This window comes from Apodemus sylvaticus, chromosome 21, assembly GCF_947179515.1.
Source record: "Apodemus sylvaticus chromosome 21, mApoSyl1.1, whole genome shotgun sequence".
In the NCBI taxonomy this organism is placed as follows: Eukaryota; Metazoa; Chordata; class Mammalia; order Rodentia; family Muridae; genus Apodemus; species Apodemus sylvaticus.
In genome coordinates this window covers 35,824,990-35,846,340 of record NC_067492.1, presented here as the reverse complement: position 1 = coordinate 35,846,340, position 21,351 = coordinate 35,824,990, and the positions used below count along the sequence as shown (strand labels likewise).

Here is a 21,351-nt window from a genome sequence, read left to right as displayed (position 1 = left end):
GTTGTCAAAATAATATTTGCATTTCTTATCTTATTACAGTACTAAATAATCAGTCTTGTTACTTAGTTTTCCTCCATCTAACCTCAATAATTAATAAAGAGATCATGCTTTTTTTAGATACCCTGCAGAATATTTTCAAAAACTTATTTCTGGGTAATGTTTCCCATATTTTTTTTCCTCTGTGGTTACTGCAAGTACCCTGTTGGACATGTACCCTACCTTGACCGAGTTTAAAGACAATGATATATGTATTTGACAAAACTCAGCATTTAGATACTTAAGGATTGCATGATATATAAATTTAGCTTCTAAAAAACATTGAGGTCTAACTAGTGATAGGTATGCTGAGTTATTGGGGGCAGTGGTTACTCTGAAGTATACAGTTAACTTCAAAATACATTTTTCAAGATGTAGATGCCTTGGTGAGGATATAATGATGGACAAATTCGTAATAAAGCAAATACAAAATGTGAATTAAAGACTATAAGTGCCATATATAGAGATAATCTATATATAGATACTGTTTATAGTGAATTCATTCTTTTGCTATATGCTTGAAAGTTTTCATCATAAAATCTTGGTTGAGGACAATAAAAGATGATACCAGAAGTTGCTGTTCGAGACACATTGTATTGAGAGAAAATCCAAAAACATTTTCTAATGAGAGAAAAATCACTGAAACAGTATATAATTTAGTCTTGCATGCTGTTCGGTTTAGCCTTGAGGGCTGAAGAGCTAGAGCACATCCTATATCTTGTAACATTGTTTTGTAATGATGAAGTAAGATCACAATAGTTGGTATTTTGGACCTGATGATTTGTTTTCTGTCCTTATGATCATTCATTTAACCAGCTTCTCCATTCCTGACAATATAATCCTGAAGTCTTCTCAGGGAAAAGCAAGTTCTTATATTAGTGATGAGCTTAATAACTAAATGCAAGCAAATATTTGAAGAGATGAATCACTACTTCCTGAACCATTTGTTAGAGAGGGTTAGACCAGCTGGCCAGAACCTCTGTGGTAAGGTTTGAGAGTAGAGGCTTGTGGTGTTTTGGTTTTTTTTACTTTTTTATTTTTTATCTATTTATTTATTTTTACTGGCAGTGAGACAGTTAATACCAGACTCTCACTAATTTAACATGAAATTTACAAAGATCTACTGAGTTTGTTGGCTTCTCTTTCTTTTTCTTTTTCTCATAGGAATTTTGAAAACTTTAAATGTACAGATTTAATAAAAATGCCTCACTTTAAAGACACATATTTGCGAATGCTGTATTGTCTATCATCTTGCAGCAAAATGGTAATTAAGAGTGATGGTTTAAATTGTTGCTATTAATGGTTAGAAAGACCTACTAATATTAAACATTGGTGTTCAGTAATTCTGTTTCACTTGAGGTTTGCTTCAGTTACAGATAACAATAGTTGTTTTTGTTTCTGTTTGGTCTTAAAATTGACTTCATGAAATAATGGTAAGAAGACAATGTTGAAATTTATAGGCATTAAAAATGCATTGCCTTTACATAATCTCTGGTCTTCAACTCTGGATAATAGTGCCCATAAGCAGGCTACAGTGCTTCATAGGGTATATTTAATGGAAAATACTACATGAAACTATTTTTATTGTTTTTCATCATTTAAAGTGTTTATTATGAAATTTTCATATATGCAGATTTGAGCCCTCCCTTACCTCCACAATTTTCTAACGACTATTTTGACTGTCATCTCCATTCAAAAATAATCTGTTTATTTTTCTGGAAAGGAATATTGACATATTTGCTTTCACAAGAATCACCATTTAGTAGTTTAGTTTATCTGATAATTCATTCAGAGATGGCAGGTTCTGTGATAGGTACTAATAGTGACTTCCAGACTTGGGGCCGTCAGAATCACCTGGGGAGCTTTTAAGTAGTCACAGGCGTGGGCCACATCCTGGAAAGGATTCTGACTCTTTGGAGTTATTATGAGGTAAGAATTGTCCCTTCTTCCCTCTTGTAAAGTGTATACATGGTCAGTTTCCTTGGAGTGAATGCCAGTGAGTATAGCAGAGCTGAGGCTTGTACCCAGGGCTCTCTGGTTGTGATGTCCTGGGCCTGTGTAACATATGTAGCTGAGGGTACTTTCTTGATACAATGGTCTTTGGGGAGAGAACACATTTTCTTTAAAGAAAAAACATAAGTTGTTTGAAGTATAATTGTTTAGCCTTGGTGGCCAAACAATCAGTAGTCACAGCTTCTTTGCTGTGTAAATATGTCATGAGTAGCTCCCATTTCTAAGAAAGAAGCTAAGCATTAGTAATACTGAAGTAGTCTGAAGGCATTTATACTTTGCGTATGCATGTGCCGTGGCTATAATCCTAAAGAATATGGCCATTTCATGATGTTTAAAGCTAACTGTTCTTCTTTTTTCTTTGTATGTTTCATGAGTGATCCTCTGTGTAACACTTTGTAGCTCCTACCACCTACCTCATACCTGGTCATTATGGCTTTGTTAAGAAAAAGTCTCTAGCTGGGTATAGTGGTGTATACCTTTAATTCTAGCATTTGGGAGGCAGAGGCAGGAGCATCTCTGTGAGTATGAGGCCAACCTGAGTTCCAGAACAGCCAAAGCTATATAATGAGGCCTGCTTTGAAAAAACAAAACAAACAAAATAAAGAAAAGGAAAGAAAGAAAAGTATCTCTAGTGTTAAAATCATTGAAACTTTAAAAATCCATTTCACTAGACTGGTAGCATTATGTCCACAGTCAAAGCCACTTGGTGGCTGAGGCAGGAGGATCACTTGAGCCAGGAATTCAATGCCACATTGGGTGTGGCCATCTTAGTGAGATTATTAAAAATAATTTTTTTTTTTTGGTTTTTCGAGACAGGGTTTCTCTGTGTAGCCCTGGCTGTCCTGGAACTCACTCTGTAGACCAGGCTGGCCTCGAACTCAGAAATCCACCTGCCTCTACCTCCCAAGTGCTAGGATTAAAGGCATGCACCACCATCACCCTGCATAAAAATATTTAAAAAAAAACAAAAACAAACCCTACACTGCCTACCTCACCCCACCCCCTCAAAAATATATAGTGCCTAGCAAACTTGTAGTAAACATCATTTTCTGAATTCTTTAAGAAAATAGCTCTTTTGGGAGACATTGACCCAAAGAATACTTGATTTCAAATTCAGAAAAAAAAAAACCAAAAAACCTTTAATTTTCCCCTAGTCACTTCAAACTTAATCAGGTTTTAAAAATACCTGCATGTATAGGATATCTTTGATTACTTTGAAATTATAAAAATTATTGAGATTTTTAAAAATTTACATTAAGGAAGTAATCTGTATTTATACAAGTCTTAAGAAAATAATTTTAGGTAGAATGAACTCTAAGATTTGCGACCCAACAAGCTGCCTTCATCATAGGCACTTTTGACATTTTTTTTCTCTTTTAAAAGATTTATTGTTATATGTATTTACTTGCACAAGTTTGTGTGCACCATGTCGCTTGCAGGAACCCTTGGAAACCAGGCTCAATGGAACTGGAGTTGCAAGTGGTTATGAGCGGCTGGGTGGGCGCTGGGAACCAAATATGGCTCTTCTGGGAGAGCAAAAGGAGCTCTTAACCTTCAACCCATTTCTCCTGCCCCTTAATATTGTTCTTGTAAGTTATGCTAAATAGCTTTATGTCTGATGCCATTAAACTGTAATTTTTATAGGACTTGTTCTGTCTCCTTCAGGTCCTTGTTTCCTGGGACTTAAGCTTACTTTGACATTCTGAGATCATTTTAAGTTATTTTTAGTGCCAGATTGTCCCCTGCTCAGGTATGGCTTCCCCCACTTAATGCTTCTGGTTAGACTGAGGGTGTTGTTTGTATCTTGTGTCCCATTCTGCTTTCCATACTGATGGTGTATAAAGACTCTGGAGCATTAAAGAAGCCCATGAAATCTTTTCTGTTCTGGCAATGTGGAACACATTCATGGGCTCTGACCATTCTGAGAAAGTAGTTTAGAATTAGCACTTCTATAGGGATGATGTCTTTTCTTTTTCTTTTTTTTAAATTAGATATTTGCTTTATTTACATTTCAAATGTTATCCTCTTTCCTCATTAACCCTCCGAAAACCTCCATCCCATCCTTCCTCCCCCTTCTTACCAACCCCCCTACTCCCACTTTCCTGTCCTGGCCTTTCCCTACACTGAAGCATCAAGCCTTCACAGGACCTCTGGCCTCTCCTCTCATTGATGTCTGACAAGGCCATCCTCTGCTACATATGTAGCTGGAGCCATGGGTCCCTCCATGTGTACTCTTTGGTTGGTGATTTAGTCCCTGGGAGCTCTAGGAGTACTTGTAGGTACATATTATTGTTCCTCCTATGGGGCTGCAAACCTCTTCAGTTCCTTGGGTCCTTTGATGCCTTTTCTTAAGGAATTCATCTGTGTTGAATCTTGAACCACTCTCTTTCGGGATTCTCAAAATGCGAATAGATCTAGCAATAGATGTTTATATCACAATGTGTTAAAAAATTAGCTTTTTAAAAGTTGAAGTTTCTTTCTGTCTTTTCTACCTGCCTGACTACCTTTCCTCCCTTCCTTCTTTCCTTCTTCCACCCCTTTCTTTCTCCCTTCCCTCCCTTCCTTCCCTCCCTTCCTTCTTTCCTTCCTTCCTTCTTTCCTTCCTTTCTTTTTTTCAAGAAAGGGTTTTTCTGTATAGCCCTGGCTTTCTTGGAACTCGCTGTAGACCAGGCTGCCTCTATCTAAGTGCTAGGATTAAGGATGCATGCCACCATTGCCCTGCTAGCTGAAGTATATTTCTATAACTTTAGTTAGATATCTCTGTGTATACAGCATAGGAAGTTACTGAGCTTGGTATCGTACACTAGTAACCCCAGCATTCAGGAGGCACATGAAGGAGGATTGCTTTGAGTCAAGGCCAGCCCAGCCTGCATGCTGAATTTAGACTAGCCTGGGCTACAGAGATGCTGTCTCAAAAAAAAAAAAAAAAAAAAAAAAAAAAAAAAAAAAAAAAATCCAAAGAATAGTATTTGTGGCCTCAGATAGAAAGGAAAACCTAATTTCCAAGTGCCTAATCGGTATAAAAGCAAGCAGATGTGTAACAAAGGTTATTAGACAAGAAGAGGCAAACGTGTATACTCAAGCTCACACATTAACGGAATCTTGCTATATAATCTACAGTGGCCTTTAAAAACTCATAATCCTCCTGCTTCAGCCACCTGAGTGCTTGAATTTGCAGGCATGTACTACTAGGCCTAGCTTAGAGCATTCGTTCTTAAGTGTCACTTGGTCTTTTTCAGAAATTAGCAGTTTATAAAACTATATAAATATTGATATTTATAAATATATCTTACGTACATATATTTATATATTTTATGTATATTATATTCATATATTTACAAATATACTACTCTTTTATATATGTTTTTGTTTGGTTGGTTGGTTTTTGATTTTTTGGATTTGTTTTTTTTGAGACAGGGATTCTCTGTATAGCCCTGGATGTCCTGGAACTCACTCTATAGACCAGGCTGGCCTCGAACCTCAGAAATCCGCCTGCCTCGGCCTCCCAGAGTGCTGGGATTATAGGCGTGCGCCACCTCTGCCCGGCTCTTATATATGTTTTATTTATATGTTTACAGATATATTTTTATATATTTATCTAAAATGTTTATATAAAAATATATAAGCAAAATTTATAAACCTTTTAACTGTGTAAAGTTATTTCTTGTTTCTTTCTCTATTCTTTTAAGCACAGAAAACACTTGATTATCTATTCTCTGGAGGAAGAATTGTGCCCTGGCCTTCAGAGTAATAGGAATGTTATGCAACTTTTTCTGGGTTTAGTATGTGTTTTATGTTAAAAATCTATTTCTAGCTGAGTCCTTATGTCATGTTCTTACCTATATATTCAGTTACATCCTTTTTAAGTACAAGCTTCAAATTTTAAATGCAGCCTCACTGGTTTAAGGAAAACAGTCTGAGGGCAGTAATATCTCTCTATTCCCATACTTCCATTCTCCTTCTGGTACTTTGTGAAATTATGTACACCTGTCTGTCTCTGTGTGTGTGTGTGTGTGTGTGTGTGTGTGTGCTACATGTATACATTCACAAGTTTGCCTGCTCTAGATTTTTTTTAACCTCTAATAAAATTGCCCTCAAACCTTAAAGAAAAAAAAATCTCATCTCCTTTTTTGTTTGTTTGTTTTTGTTTTTATTTTTATTTTTCCCAAATAGAACTTCTCTGTGTAGCCCTGGCTGTTCTAGAACTTGATCTGTAGACCAGACCAGAATGGCCTCAAACTCAGAGATCTGCCTGCCTTGGCTTCCTGAGTTTTGGGATTAAAGGGGTGTTTCAGCACACCCAGCCTCTTGTTGGAGTTTTTATTTTGTTTTGTTTTTACTTTTAGCTACCATCCTTTTTTCTCTCTCCTACTTACAAGTCTTTTTTCCAGAACCTAATCACATGTTCTCAGATAAAATGAAGAGCTGTTTCTATCATTTATGATGGTAAGCACATTATGTGGGATGAAACTAACCATCCATGGACTCACTGAGTGCGGGGACTATGCCTTCCCTGCTTTTATCCTTCTAGTCCCTGGTGCTTGGCAAAAAGTACTCAGAGTGTTTTCTGGCAGAGATAATCAGTATATTTTATTCTTAGCTTTCTAGCAACAAACTAATCATTGTAAAGAATGTAACTTTTCATTATGAATATACAATTTTCTAAACAGTCTTGCTTATGTAATAGAAAAATTTTGTCTACAACCACTTGCATGATTTCTATAAATATTCTCTCTCTCTCTCTCTCTCTCTCTCTCTCTGTGTGTGTGTGTGTGTGTGTGTGTGTGTGTGTGTGTGTGTGTGTGTGTGTGTTACATGTGCATATTTCCTCTGTGGATATGTAGAGGCCAGAGCAGAATATGGGATTCTCTTGTTCTCCGTTTTACTTTCTTGAGATAGAATCTTCTACTGAATCAGAAGCTGGCCATTTTAGCTAATCTGGCACCTTGGTATCTACCAGGATCTGGCTCCCAATGCTGGGTTACAAGCACATACTGCCCTGATCAATCTTTTATGTGGGTACTGGAGATCTGAACTTGGGTCTTACCCACTGAGTCATTTCCCAGCCTTGACTTCTGTAAATTCTTGAGTGATCCTCCTTTAAAAATCAGTATAGTTTCCATCATTGAAGAGAAACGTTCTTTTATTATTACACAGCAGCTATGATATTAGTATCATAACTTTTTAAACAACAGACATCTGTAATTAGATATTTTATTTGAAACATTAAATTGTCCTATATGTTTAAAAAAAGGATATGATTCATTTTTTTTAATCACAGAAGGAGCCTTTAAAAATGTTCCACAAATTTGTCAAATGTATTTCTGTAGAGATAAAAACTACATATATGTTTTTTAAACATTGATTAGAACTCCTGTGGCTTATAAGGATATAGCTTAGCAATCAACTATATAATGTAATGACTGTAAAAAGGAGTTGTTGGTGCTGGTAAGATGGCTTAGGAGGTACAGCACTTTCTGTGCAAGTTTGGTGACCTGAATTCAGTGCCTGGGACCCACATGACAGGAGAGAATTGACTTATGAACATTTTCCTATGGCCTCCTTATGATGCTGTAGCATGGACTTTTTTTATACCCATACATATCATACACATACTGAACAATCTTTTTTTTTTTTTACTCTAAAAGGAACTGTTGTTGTTATTTGTATTATCCAAAGATACCGTTATATTGGGACCCTAAAAGGATATCCAAGGGTGATTGTTCATTGTAATCTGAATGTCATTGAAACTACACTAGCAATCTGAATGATTGAATAGTCAAGACCTTCTGTTAATTTCCTTTCTCTTTTCCTCTCTTGTAGAACTGCCAGTGGATGGCCAGCATTCCCAGTGGTTGATAATGTTGGAAATGAGCTGCTTGACCTTCTCTAGCATTCAGTTGTTAAAAATGAATAAGATGCAAGTTCAACTCTACATTATGAAAGCAGTACTCGGAAAATTGAAAACTATCTAAATGATTGTCTTTGGTTGGGCTGTGTTCTTAGCAAGCAGGAGCCTTGGTCAGGGTCTGCTGTTGACTCTTGAGGAGCACATAGCCCACCTATTGGGGACTACAGGTACTACTACTATGGGTAATTCCTGCATCTGTCGAGATGACAGTGGAGCAGAAGACAATGTTGACACCCACCAGCAACAGGCTGAGAACAGTGCAGTCCCTACTGCTGACAGTAGGAGCCAACCTCGGGACCCTGTCCGGCCTCCAAGGAGAGGCCGAGGACCTCATGAGCCAAGGAGAAAGAAACAAAATGTGGATGGGTTAGTGCTGGACACACTGGCGGTAATACGGACTCTAGTCGATAAGTAAGTATCTGACTTACTGTTGCCTCCAGTGTCATGGAAGATGTTCTGCCAGGGACCACCACTTTTGGACTCCTTCCATTCATTTAGGATATATTTTCCAAGTCTTGTGCTCATAGGTCAAGAGAAAATACTTATTTCTTCTTTGATGGCAGAGTAAATAAGGTTTGGTGTTTTTTCGTACTGCCCTCTACTCCTGTCTGGAAATTTTTGAACACTTATTTTGAACTGTACAGAAAACTTGGATTTAATTTTCTGATTGAAAATATGATCTTTATGAGGGGGTACAGTAATTATGGAGTGAGTCTATATTACTTGCTTAAGTAGGAAGTAAGGAAATGTTTTCTTGAAGATTAATTGCTATGCTTGCCTATTTGTTCTGCTGACCATATCTTCAAGATGAATAGTCTTACTAAGGGTATGGCATGCAACTTCTGTAGGCAGTGAAGGACAATGGGCAACAAGAATTTAACTTCTCCTATTTTATTATTTCTTGTTTAGTCTCTTAGATCCATTTGGAGGAATTGTAAGTTGAAATGACAGAGCACACCTGGGCCTATGTTCTCTTTCTCCTGCTTTGTCTAAAAACAAAATCTCAGTTTGAATGACAGTGAAATTAAAGGGTATTGCTCAGACTGAAAAAAAGTCCAGTGTAAGGTTATTTAATAAGTGTATACATTTTAGACCATGATGGACCTAGATTCAGATTCTGGCCCAATATTAATTTTATGACATTTAGCAAAGTACTTTTCTAATCCTTTTTTAATAAGAATTTTTATTCTTGTTTAATTTGTATAAATGGTCTAGTGTAGTGCTTTATATAAAAAAAGAAAGAAAAAGAAATGCTTAAAACATAGCAGTCATTTTATGAACATTTTTTTACCTTATGCCCCACTAGAAAATGTATAGGTATTTAATATTCACACTAATAAAAAGGACAGTTTTGTTTATTTCTTTAAAATTAGTAAGAAAAGAATTCTTCTATACCTAAAATATACAAAGCCATAGAGCTATATTGGCCTTTTCTACACAATACTGAAGTATTTGTTGATCTCCAAGAATAATAATTTTGGGAGTTAGTGATATTTCCCAGTGGCTAGAGTACTTGCCTAATATCCATGTAGCACTTTACCAGGTCCAATCCTCTAGTAACATACACACAAAAGAAGAATCTTTTTTTAAAAAGTTATCCTTCATCCTACAGAATTATAATGGAAAATTATCTTTTCCAAATAAGGAAGTAAACCACAACATTAATTAGTAGACTGCTGTATTTTAAAGGCAAGTGTCTAAGGATATAAAAGCAAGGTGGAAAGAAGCCTTAGTTCCCAAGTTTCAAGCAAATATAAATTGTAAGTATCCTTGTTGATTAAGCTTATGGTTAACACAAGAGAGGCAAGGGTACTGGATGGTGTTGTTGCAAGCCTTTAATCCTGGTACTCAGGAGGCAGAGGCAGGTGGTTCTCTGTGAATTCCAGGCCAGCCTGGTCTACAGTGAGTTCCAGGACAGCTGGGGCTATACAGAGAAAACACATGGCGGTAAGGGGAGTCAAGAGTTAGATGCTTGAGAAATAAGATAACTTATACTTAAACCTGTCTCCATGGAATGATAATTTGAAAAATAAAACATATGTATATATTGTAAAGATAACAAAACAGAATTCAGACAATTCATAAACATGGATATGTAACTTTTTTTTTCTTGTCTCAACTACAGAGGCTTGAATCTAGGGCCTGTGGATACTAGGCAAGTGCCCTACCATTGAACTAATCACCACTGCTTTTTGTATTTGTTAATGTTAAGTTACCCATGCTGACCTTGATCTTAGTATGTAGCCGAAGCAGATCCTGAATTCGCAATCTTTTTGTCTTAGCCTCTAGAGTAGCTGGGATTCCAAGGGAGACCGAGCTTTATAGTTTGATTTTATTATATTTTGTTATTCTTTTTCTATTTTTGTATTGTGTGTGTGTGTGTGTGTGTGTGAGTGCAGGCATATGCTTGCTATAGGTATGTGTGAGGTGGTCCAAGGACAGCCCAACTGTTTGTCCTCACCTTCTACCTTGTTTGAGACCTGTCTCCTTTGTTGTTCTCACTGCCAGCACCAGGTTAGCTGGCCTGCAGACTCAAGGACTTCTATCTCTGCCAGCCACCTTACTATAGGACTATGGGACTGCAGACTTGCATTATTGCACCAGACTTTTATGTAGATTATGGGGAGTCAAATTCAGGTCCTCACACTTCTGCTTTAACCACAGAGCCATCTCCCCAGTCTTGTGGCTTGATTTCAGAAGATACTAAAGGATAATTTATAACTTAGAAAGTTCTTAAGATTGTTAAGATGAAATAGTACAGAGAACTACAAAGGACAGACAAAGGAAAGGACAAAGAACACATCTAAATCTGGTACAGATGCAAATGTGGTTCTCATTGTCTTCTCTTGATTGCTTACTCCAGAAGGAATGCAACTGATAGGAAAAGGCAGCAGGCCCCCAATATCATAGCAGAGAGGTGCTATGGAGTTTTTTATGCTGTTGGTTTCTAGTTATCTACAACTTCATTTTGAAATAAATTGCCTATTTGCAACATGCGTTTATACCCAGGTTTTTTGTTTGTTTTTTGAAACAGGGTTTCTCTGTGTAGCCCTGGCTGTCCTGGAATTCACTCTATAGACCAGGCTGGCCTCGAACTTAGAAATCCACCTGCCTCTGCCTCTGCCTCCCAAGTGCTGGGATTAAAGGCGTGTGCTACCACTGCCCGGCCCAGCTTTTTTTTTTTTTTTAAAGATTTATTTATTATTATATGTAAGTACACTGCAACTGTCTTCAGACACTCCAGGAGAGAGCATCAGATCTCATTACGGATGTTTGTGAGCCACCATGTGGTTGCTGGAATTTGAACTCAGGACCTTCAGAAGAGCAGTCAGTGCTCTTAACTGCTCCATCTCACCAGCCCCAGCTTTCTTGTTGTGGTGGCTGCCTAATTTTAATCCTTTGTATTTTGTTCTTTAGTTCTGAAAAGTTCTCTGCCATTATTTTTATATAGAGATATAGATATACATATATATATATAGGTATATATATGTATATATACATATACATATATTCATATATATACGTACATATATATGTATTTGATAGTTGGTATTTGGTATTGGAATCTTTCAATATTTTTTCCTATGTGTATATGCCCCCTGTTCCCTTTTTGAGAGAGAGTCTTGGCATGTAGATTAAGCTGACCTCAAACTTAGGATTTTCCTCCTGCCTCAGCCTTCTGAATGCCAGAGGACAAGCATGTAAAACCACAGGAGTCTGCCAGTGTTCTCATCTAATTCATTCAGTTTCTCTTTATGTATATTTGGAATTTTTTTTTTCACGTTTGCTTCTTGGTTTTTATTTGTCTCTTTTGTTTTCATGTCTTTTTGTTTTGGTTTTTGTTTGTTCAAGTCAGGGTTTCTCTGTGTTGCCCTGGCTGTCTTGGAACTCTTTCTGTAGATCAGTCAGTGCTCTTAACCACTGAGCTATCTCTCCAGTCCCCTGCTTTGTCTCTTAAACTGCTCAATTGCAAGCACATGTCATCATACATCTACAGATTCCTTCTGAGTTTTCTCCCACTTTTATATATGCCTTTATGCTGTGCTTACTCAAAAAGGCTAGCATGGTCCCTTAGTCTCCACGTAAACCTTATTGAAACTTTGTAAATACCTAGGGCCTGCAACATAAGTTTTGTTTTGCCAATTTTTAAATAAGTAACTGAAGACTTGTACTTTATCCCACTTGTAGCTCAAACTGTCATCTTTCTTCTTTTAATATTTATTTCTTTTGTTTTATGTGGATGGGTGTTTTGCCTACATGTGCAGAATGTGTACCCCATCCATGCCTGGTGTGACAGATCCCTTGGAACTGGAGTTACAGACAGTTGTGAGCTGCCGTGTGGATCCTGGGAATTGAGCCTGGGTCTTCTAGAGGAGCAGCCTCTTAACAGATGAGCCATCTCTCCTGCTCCTGTCATCTCACTTTCTTAACTCCTTTTTTTAAGAGAGATCTGCTCCCCAGATGTACTTTGTGCAAGTTCCTCACCCTTCCATAGATGAAGCTTTTTGTCCTATTACCCCAGCCCTCCATCCAGTTCCCAACCTACAGCTCAGCAATCCTCTGGCTTACTTTCCATCTGCCACCAGAAATGTCTGCTCTCTTTCTTCTTCTTGGGGCATTTATCTTCTCTGAACACAGGGATGTCTTTGTAGTCTTTATGTACCTCCTCATAGAATTACAATACTCCTCTTCCTTGTTGTTTGCTGCCTCTGATCTATTCTATTATCTTTCTCTTCTTCCTTGATTTTATTTTCTGCTTCACCCACTGTATCAGTAGGTAATCAGTCATTCTAGTGTTCCAGTTTCAAGCTTACGTTTGCTTGCATCTGTATTGATCTATCTATAGAGAAAGGTTTGGGGGTGGACTTTAAAATGTACATAATTATACAAGCCTTTTAAATTTTTTTCTTTCAATATTATATTTGAGGCCATATGTAAATCTACAACTGCTTCTGGATGCTACAGAGTGTTGCTTTATATGCTTGAAAGTTTTGAAAAACCATATTTTGTCATATTTTCATATGGTAATAGATACTTAAGCAAATATAGAATTTTTCTTGTTGCAAATAGCCTATGATAAATATCAAGAATGTGCACTGATATATAAATATATGCAAAAGTTTCTCTAAAGATGTTAGGTATATGCATATTTGACTTTACTATTGACATACTTACTATTCTTTGGGAATGTATACAATAATTATATTGTTTTTAAATTTTCTCTCTCTTTCCTTTTCTTTCTTTCTTTCTTTCTTTCTTTCTTTCTTTCTTTCTTTCTTTCTTTCTTTCTTTCTTTCTTTCTTTCTTTCTTTCTTTCTTATCTTTTGAGACAGGAGCTTCTGTCTCTATTTGTAACCCAGGCTGGTCTTTAACTCAGGATCCTTCTGAGCAACCTGAGTTCTGAACCCCCGGCACCCATGTAAAAGCAGGTGCACCTGTGGTGTAGCACTGGGGGAGTGCAGGCAGGTGGCTCTCCGAGTGTTCACTGGCCATCCAGTATCGCTGCAGTGGTGGGCTCCATGTTCAGTGAGACTCAGTGCCTCAGAAATTAGGGTGGAGAGTGACAGAGGAAGACATTGACCTCCGTCTTCCTGTATACACACACATGTTCACACACGACCACACAGTAAGGAAACAGAAATCCACAACCATAAACAAAAAGTGAGTCCTTAAGAATTTGAAATACCATTGTTTGGTGGACAATAGCAGTGAGGATCCTCTGAAACACCTCTTTAGAATTCCTGGGTGACAGTGTAAAAACCCATTAACATGTTTAATTGCTTTTTAGAGGAATTATTAAATAATTCCGTTTGCTACATTTTTATATTCTTCGAGTTTATGAAGTCTAAACAAATAGTGTTATTGTTTCAGAATAATTCTTTTAAGTGCAGTGTATCTGTAGGCACTTGATTCCCTAAGTTCTTAGTGGAGTTGCCATCTCCCATCCTACTGCCTCTTTAAGGTAAGTGTAAGGGAGGTGCTGTTGGCATCCCTGTTGCATGTCAGCTGTTCCCTGGCCTTGAGAAATAAAACTGACAACTCTTGTCCCCAGTTTCAGTACTGTGCTTTTCACCTCAGGTCACAGAGTAGGTCGTGTGTGTTCCTGTCTGCTCGTGTTGCTTGGGAGCCGTCACAGTTACAGAAAGAGCACATAGGGCATATGTTTGTTCTATCTATGGTTGTCTCTTCCAGCTCTTTCTTTAACATTCATTCACATTGATTTCTTCTGCCCATTTCTGCTCCATACTTCCAGTTTGACTTTTATTTGGAATTTATTTAATGTCTTGAATGTTTGTTTTTCAGTGATCAGGAACCTCCTTATTCAATGATTACATTACATGAAATGGCAGAAACAGGTATTTTTTAATTTTAATACTTCCTGATGATTAATAACAATGAAAAGTGTATTGCCACCTTTTTAAAAATAAAAGATCTCAGAAATGCCAGTATATAACATAGAAAAGGTACTGACTGTATGGAAATTTCCTGTAAAAGTGTAATAGGTACCATATATCACATTCTCAGTATTGAACTGCATGTCTCAGTGATGTTTGTATCTCATTTGAAATTAGGAAATAAGAAAATTTATTTTATTGATGGATTTTTGACTGTACTTGTTCTTGAATGGGGAGGATAATTGTTTGTCCTTTAACATCCTATATATATATATCCTTCTAAAATAGAACCAAGCGCTGACTTTACTTAAGTCCTTTACAACAAATGAGATTAAAATCATAATCTGAGGATCCAGGCCATAGCTTAAGTTTTCTCCAAATAAAGATGCTCTCAAGTCACCAGATACCTGTAACAGAGTTTTGGCTCCATCGTGATGACTAGAGCTTTATGACTATACCTTCTAGTTTCTTAAGTGTCACCTTCTAGTTTCTTAAAGCCACAGCATAAAGGCCAAAGGTGTTAGTAAGTCCTTTTTATGTTTTCATGTTTTTAAAATAGTGATTCCATTACATAATCTTCTTGGTTTACCCTTAGATGAAGGATGGTTGGATGTTGTCCAGTCTTTAATTAGAGTTATTCCATTGGAAGATCCGTTGGGACCAGCTGTTATAACCTTGTTACTAGACGAATGTCCATTACCCACTAAAGTAAGTTAAACTGACCTTTATGGGAGTGTCATGAATGTCATCTGAGCACAGGACAAATAATCACTGAAACAGTTAATGTACTCTGTACTTGAGATCTGCTTTATTGAGTAGTAACATGAACATTTTTATTACTAATGAAGTGTTATATCCTCTATCCTTAGGTTTTAGTTTAACATTTTTTAATGTTTAAAGTAGAAACATTTGCATTTTCAAGGACAGTCTTCACTTGAAAACTAGAAGAAAATGAACTGATTTGATCTGAGAAACTTCCTTATTACAAAGATTTTCTATTATGAGGAACAGTGCTGTGCTGAAAGCCCTTCAGTCTCCCTCGGGCACTTTGGACATTTGCATAGCCTAGCTTATGCTCTAAGACACAGATTTTTTTCTTTTTAATTTTTTTTAAGATTTTTTTTTAAATACATCTCAGACACACCAAAAGGGGGCATCAAATCCCATTATAGATGGTTGTGAGCTACCATATAGTTGCTGGGAATTGAACTCAGGATCTATGGAAGAGTAGTCAGTGCTCTTAACTGCTAAGCCATCTCTCCAACACTAGGCCACAGATATTAAACTTTCATCGCTTTGCCCCCTACCTTCATCGGGCATACATTTTGCTCTGCTCTGCTCTGCTCTGCTCTGCTCTGCTCTGCTCTGCTCTGCTTGAGCTGGCTGGTCTCAAACTTACTGAAATCTGCCTGAGTGCTGGGATTAAAAGCATGTACTATAATGCCCATACATACTTTTTAAAATGTGAATTCTGATACCTTTTATTTGTTGTTTAAGTTTCAGATACTCAATGATAGAAAAATATGAACAGAGAAATATCTTTAGCCTAGTCATTATCAACTTGGGCATTACCTAGCTTAATCATCTTTGATTTGTCTCAAAATTTGGTGGGATTTGTTCTTGCTAGTTACAGCTTCTTGTAAGCCAAGCATAGTAGGTAGTCCATGCCTATAACCCAAGCACTCAGCAAGTAGAAGCAGGAACACCAGGAGTCTATAGCAAGTCTTGGTACTTTGGTTACATTATAAGTTTAAGGCAACCTCAACTACATGGGAACCTGTCTTAAAAGAAAAAAATGGGTATAATGGCTTATGCCTGCAATCCCAGCATTTGCGAAGCTGACGTAGAGGATCTTATAAGCTCAGGACCAGCTTGGACTGTATGCCAACCTGGGCTAGACTAAGCCCTTGACTTGGGGGGGGGGGGTAACTTTTTATTTCAGCATCATTAGCTCATAATATATTTTGGTTTATTGTTTAGGGTTTGTTGTTTTAAATAAGGGTCTCATGCATGTGATTTCTTCTTTTTTTTTTGGCATAGAATAGAGTTTATTCAGAATAGGGGATAGGAGTTAGTGGGGGAGAGAGAGAGAGAGAGAGAGAGAGAGAGAGAGAGAGAGAGAGAGAGAGAGAGAAAGAGAATAGAGAGAGTGGAGGTGGGCCATGACCACGTGGAGGGGGGAAGAGCCCCAGGGGCAGAGAGGTGAGAGAGTGTGGGAGAGCAAAGAGCGTGATTTCTTTTTGAGACAGGTTTTTACTGTGTAACAAACATAGCCTTGTGTAACCCAGTTTAGCTTTGACTTTATAATCTTCATGCCTCAGCCTCCTGAGTTCAGAAATTTTAGGTATGTTCTAACATGACCAAGTTAATTTTTGAATTTTGAATGGGTTTAGTCTGGTTAATGATTCAAGTATGTATGTATGTATATATGTATGTATGTATGTATGTATTAAAATGGATTTGATGTTACATACCTGTAATTCCAGCACTCTGGAGGCCGAGGCAGGAGGATTGCCACAAGTTCAAGGCCAACCTGGGCTACATAGTAAATTCCAGGATAGCTTTGGTATATACAGCTACATGTGTGACTGTATATACCAAGACTACATCTCAAAAAACAAAAGTATGAAATATGTATTGGCTATAACTAGTATATTTTGGATGAAGTGGAATCTGGCATTGAGAAAACTTAAGGTTTGCTAGATATTTCCCATTAATAATGATAACATTATTAATGAAATAATTTTATGGGATCATTCCAAGCTTATTGAATAACTTTTTATAGCTTTGTTTCTAGGAATTCTCTTGGGAAAATAACCTACAGAGTATATTTTCATCAAATCTGTTTGCATCTTTTTTATAGGATGCACTCCAGAAATTGACTGAAATCCTCAATTTAAATGGAGAGGTAGCATGCCAGGACTCAGGCCACCCTGCCAAACATAGGAATACATCCGCAGTCCTGGGCTGTTTAGCTGAGAAACTAGCAGGTAACTCCAACATATGCTTACTTGTTCGACATTGAGACATCTGCACTGTAGACTGTTGACCAAACCTTTAATAGCAGAAAGAAGGAAAGAAGCCGAATATGGTGGCATAAGCCTATAACTACAGCACTTTTAAGACAAAAGGGTTTAAGCCCCCACCCCACATAGTAAGTATGTTAGAGGCCAACCAAAACTGTGGGATGCCCTTTTTCAAAACAAACAAAAAAAGAATGAACAGAAATGGACTAAAAGGAAGAAAATTATTCAAAAGACTCAATTAAGTGCAATCTAATTTAGCTTTGTTGATTTTTTTTTTCAGAGAAATTTAAGATAAATTTGTTGTATTGATTTGCTTAAAAGACGGGAAAGGCTAAATTTAGAAAGATAATTATTATATGCATTTCTAATAATGAATATTGTCCACTTTAGGAATATTAACAGCAAATTACATGAGAATATCTCATCCAGTTACTTTATATATAGTGGAAGAATAATGGGTTCAAAATCAGAACACATGGGTGTTGGTCCAGACTGTCTTAGCTCCCCAGGAGCCTGACCTAGCTAGTCTCTTAATGGTGGACTCAGTGACTGCACTGTGAAAAATGATGGTAGTAGGAACAACCTGAGAGAGGAGGCCAATTGAACTCAAGCAAAACAATTTGGTTGTCATTAGTTACTAATTTAAAATAACATGACACTTTTAATCATATCCAGTGTTTGCTGTGTTTATTTAGGTCCTGCAAGCATAGGTTTACTTAGCCCAGGAATACTGGAATATTTGCTACAGTGTCTGGTAAGTAAGACATCAAAGCTGATTATTCTCAGTCATATAGAATTGTATGTTTTTCTCAAATTACTAGCATAGTCCCTGATGTAGAGGATAGGATCAGTTTTAAACTTTATGTACAGGTATTAGCTGGGTTTTTATTTAACACCTATGTTAAGAGACAGACAGAAAGAAGACAACACACACATACACAGCAAGAGAGGGAGGCAGTAGGAATTTATGAGTTGCTCTAGTTTTAAATTTAGTTATAAGATAGCTGCTAGGACTTCTGGACTTTTTAGATGTCCTTACAATCTACCAAGTAATAATGGAGAACACCCCAGCATGCGCTCGCCTGTGAGAGTGCCCACAAGGACACATAACATACACACAGTGGAAACAAAATTACAACATTCCAACAGCAGGCCAGGTTCCCAGTGTATACGAATCTGTACTCACCCACCTCTCCCTTTCCTAATACCACAATTAAAACAGCTGCTGGGAAACTGTTTGATGTGTCACCCATGAAGTCTGTGGTTTGTTGAAGCTGTCTTCCTATCACTCACAGCACCTGACTGCAGTTTTGACTGACCTGTGTTTTCTAGGTTATTTTATGCAAGCCTAGTAAGAATTAGCCTTTTTGGAAAACTCTAGTTTAAGCTGGGTAATGGCGACACACACCTTTAGTTCCTGCACTTAGAACGCAGAAGCTAGTGGATCTCTGAGTTCAGGACCAGCCTGGTCTACACAGCCTGGAACTCCAGAGTGAGTTCTAGGATAGTCAGAGCTATACAGAAAAATCCTGTCTTGGAAAAAAACAAAACAAAAACTCTAAAACAAACAAAAAACATTTAGTCTAAAATACTTAATTTGTCTAGTTTATTTAAAAATAAATTAGCCTACCCAATATGTACTTAAAATAACCCTTACAATGAGTACTAGGAGATACAAAATAGTAGGACAGTTATTTCCCTATCACAGAGGTCACTATAGGTTAAAGGAATAGAGCCATTCAAACAACAGTTAACTTCTACTTTATGACAGGATGTGATCAAGAGCAAAATTACTTCCTCTAGGCTGAGTGCTGTAAGAGTTTTGAGAAGATGAAGAAGGGTGGGGGGTGGGGGTGATAGGATGACAAGGAGTCTGTGGTAATCATGAAAGACAGACTTCCTGATGAAGGTGGGGCTTACTTGGCTAGCTCATTACACAAGGTTAAGATTAGGAACTCACACAGTGTATTTCTTGGCTACAGCAGCATAGATAGAAAGAAGCCTAGTAACAGAGTTATCTGATCAGAGAAGGCAGTGTTCGCAGATAGGAGGACATGAACAGAAATATCCGGGTAGAAAGGTTTGAAGCTGGAAAAGCAGGCAGGATGTAGCAAGGGTAAAGATGCTGAAGAGGCTTTATAGCAGGGAGAACAGTGAGTCTATGAGCTTCGCTGAACTTAGGCAGGCACCACAGAAATGTGTGGGAATACAATGGGATTCCAGAACTCTCTGGAGGCTCCCAACATAGCTAGGAGAAAGCAAGAATGTGAGAAGAGAAGATTCTAAACATCTAGGCCTTTCTTTAAGTGGGAACTCATATGCTGTAAACTCAAATATAAGTCGAGTACTTGTCACTCTCCTATCATCACGAGCTCTCGTAGAATTTTCTACAGGAACTAGATTAAAACTAAGATGTTACTGGTCATGGCAGCACCTGACTTTAATCCTAGCACTGGGAGGCAGAGGCAGATGAGTTTCAGGCCAGCCTGGTCTATGTAGCAAGTTCCAGGACAATCAGAGCTATATAATAGACCCTGCTCAAAACAAAACAAAACAAAACAAAAAACAAAAAAACCTAAGTTGTTCATTGATAATGTCATTATTTATAAATATGTAGCTGCTATTATTTCTTTTGAGGGTTCTAAAGGTCATTTTTAGATAAAATTCTAGTTTTCTTTTTGGCTTGTTTTAATGAATATAAGTATCAATGGTATTTTAGTTAACAAAGCCCTAATATAATGAGATACTGCTGAAATATCCATATCTACCAATTAATGACTTTTAAAAAAAATAGATTAAGAGTCTCTTATCCTGATTCTCCATTAGCCAAATTGGCCAACTGAGAGTTTGAATAAGAGCCACTTTTCTGCTGTTCCAAATATATAGACTGCCATGTATTAAATAGAACATGAAATTGATGCCTTACTGCCTCTGCAGGAGGTTAACTTTTGTTTTTATCTGTTGTTGTCTTTCAGAAGTTACAGTCTCACCCCACAGTCATGCTTTTTGCACTGATTGCACTGGAAAAGTTTGCCCAGACAAGTAGGTATAGTGACTTCTTGCACTAATGATCTTTGTTGGTTATTAAGAAGTGAGCCTGCACTTTGAACTCCATCAAATGCACATACATTCTTGTTTTAAGACCAGCAAAATATATCAAGAACAAAAACCAAAGATAGTTCTCAGCTAAGAGTCCAAGCATGGTGATTATCATTACTAACTAAAACTTTAGTAATGGGGATTGAAGAGAAGGCTTAGCAGTTAGGAGCACTTGCTATGCAATCATGAAGACCTGAGTTTGGATCCCAGCACTTAGTAAGAAACCAGGAATTCAATGCATACCTGTAACCTCACTTTGAGGCAGACAAAGGCAGCAGGATTGCTCAAACTGGCTGGCTCCAGCCCAGTTAAGAAAATGCAAGCCCCCAGTTCAAGGAGTGATCCTGCCAAAGGAATTGTGGAGACTGATAAACAAGGACACACAGTACCCTCTTCTGGCTTGGCATAAACACGTACATAAAACACATGTACACAAATTTTTAAAACATAATGGAGTGATTTGATGAGGTGATAAGTTTAAAGAGATGATTAAAAGCACTTGATGCTATTCCAGAGACCAGAGTTTGGTTCTCAGCATTGTTTTTTTGGTTTTTTAAAGATTTATTTTATTTATATAAGTACACTGTAGCTGTCTTCAGACACACCAGAAGAAGGCATCAATCCCATTACAAATGGTTGTCAGCCACCATGTGTTTGCTGGGAATTGAACTCGGGACCTCTGGAAGAGCAGTCAGTGCTCTTAACCACTGAGCCATCTCTGCAGCCCCAGCATCAACATTGTTGAGCAATCACAACCACCTATAACTCCAGCTTCAGGAATCTGACACCCTCTTCTGGCCTCTACAGACACTCAAACACACATGGCATACACATACACAGACTTACATGCATACACATAAATAAAAATTCT

At 37.5% G+C, this 21,351-nt stretch overlaps 1 protein-coding gene across 3 annotated transcripts in view; it reads left to right on the top strand.

Moving 5' to 3' along the window:
* The window catches only part of Rspry1 (ring finger and SPRY domain containing 1), a 52,040-nt gene that overhangs the window by 8,141 nt on the left and 22,548 nt on the right, over positions 1–21,351 (top strand). For 2 of the 3 annotated variants that reach the window (XM_052167151.1, XM_052167153.1), the window contains 6 exons: positions 7,873–8,371; positions 14,264–14,316; positions 14,951–15,063; positions 17,219–17,345; positions 18,077–18,135; positions 20,357–20,423. In XM_052167151.1, the coding sequence (XP_052023111.1) occupies positions 8,025–8,371; positions 14,264–14,316; positions 14,951–15,063; positions 17,219–17,345; positions 18,077–18,135; positions 20,357–20,423 (766 nt within the window). In that variant the 5' untranslated portion in view covers positions 7,873–8,024. Of the gene's footprint in view, positions 1–3,488; positions 3,639–7,872; positions 8,372–14,263; positions 14,317–14,950; positions 15,064–17,218; positions 17,346–18,076; positions 18,136–20,356; positions 20,424–21,351 lie in introns of all 3 variants that reach the window. The other variant, XM_052167152.1, reaches the window with a different exon arrangement.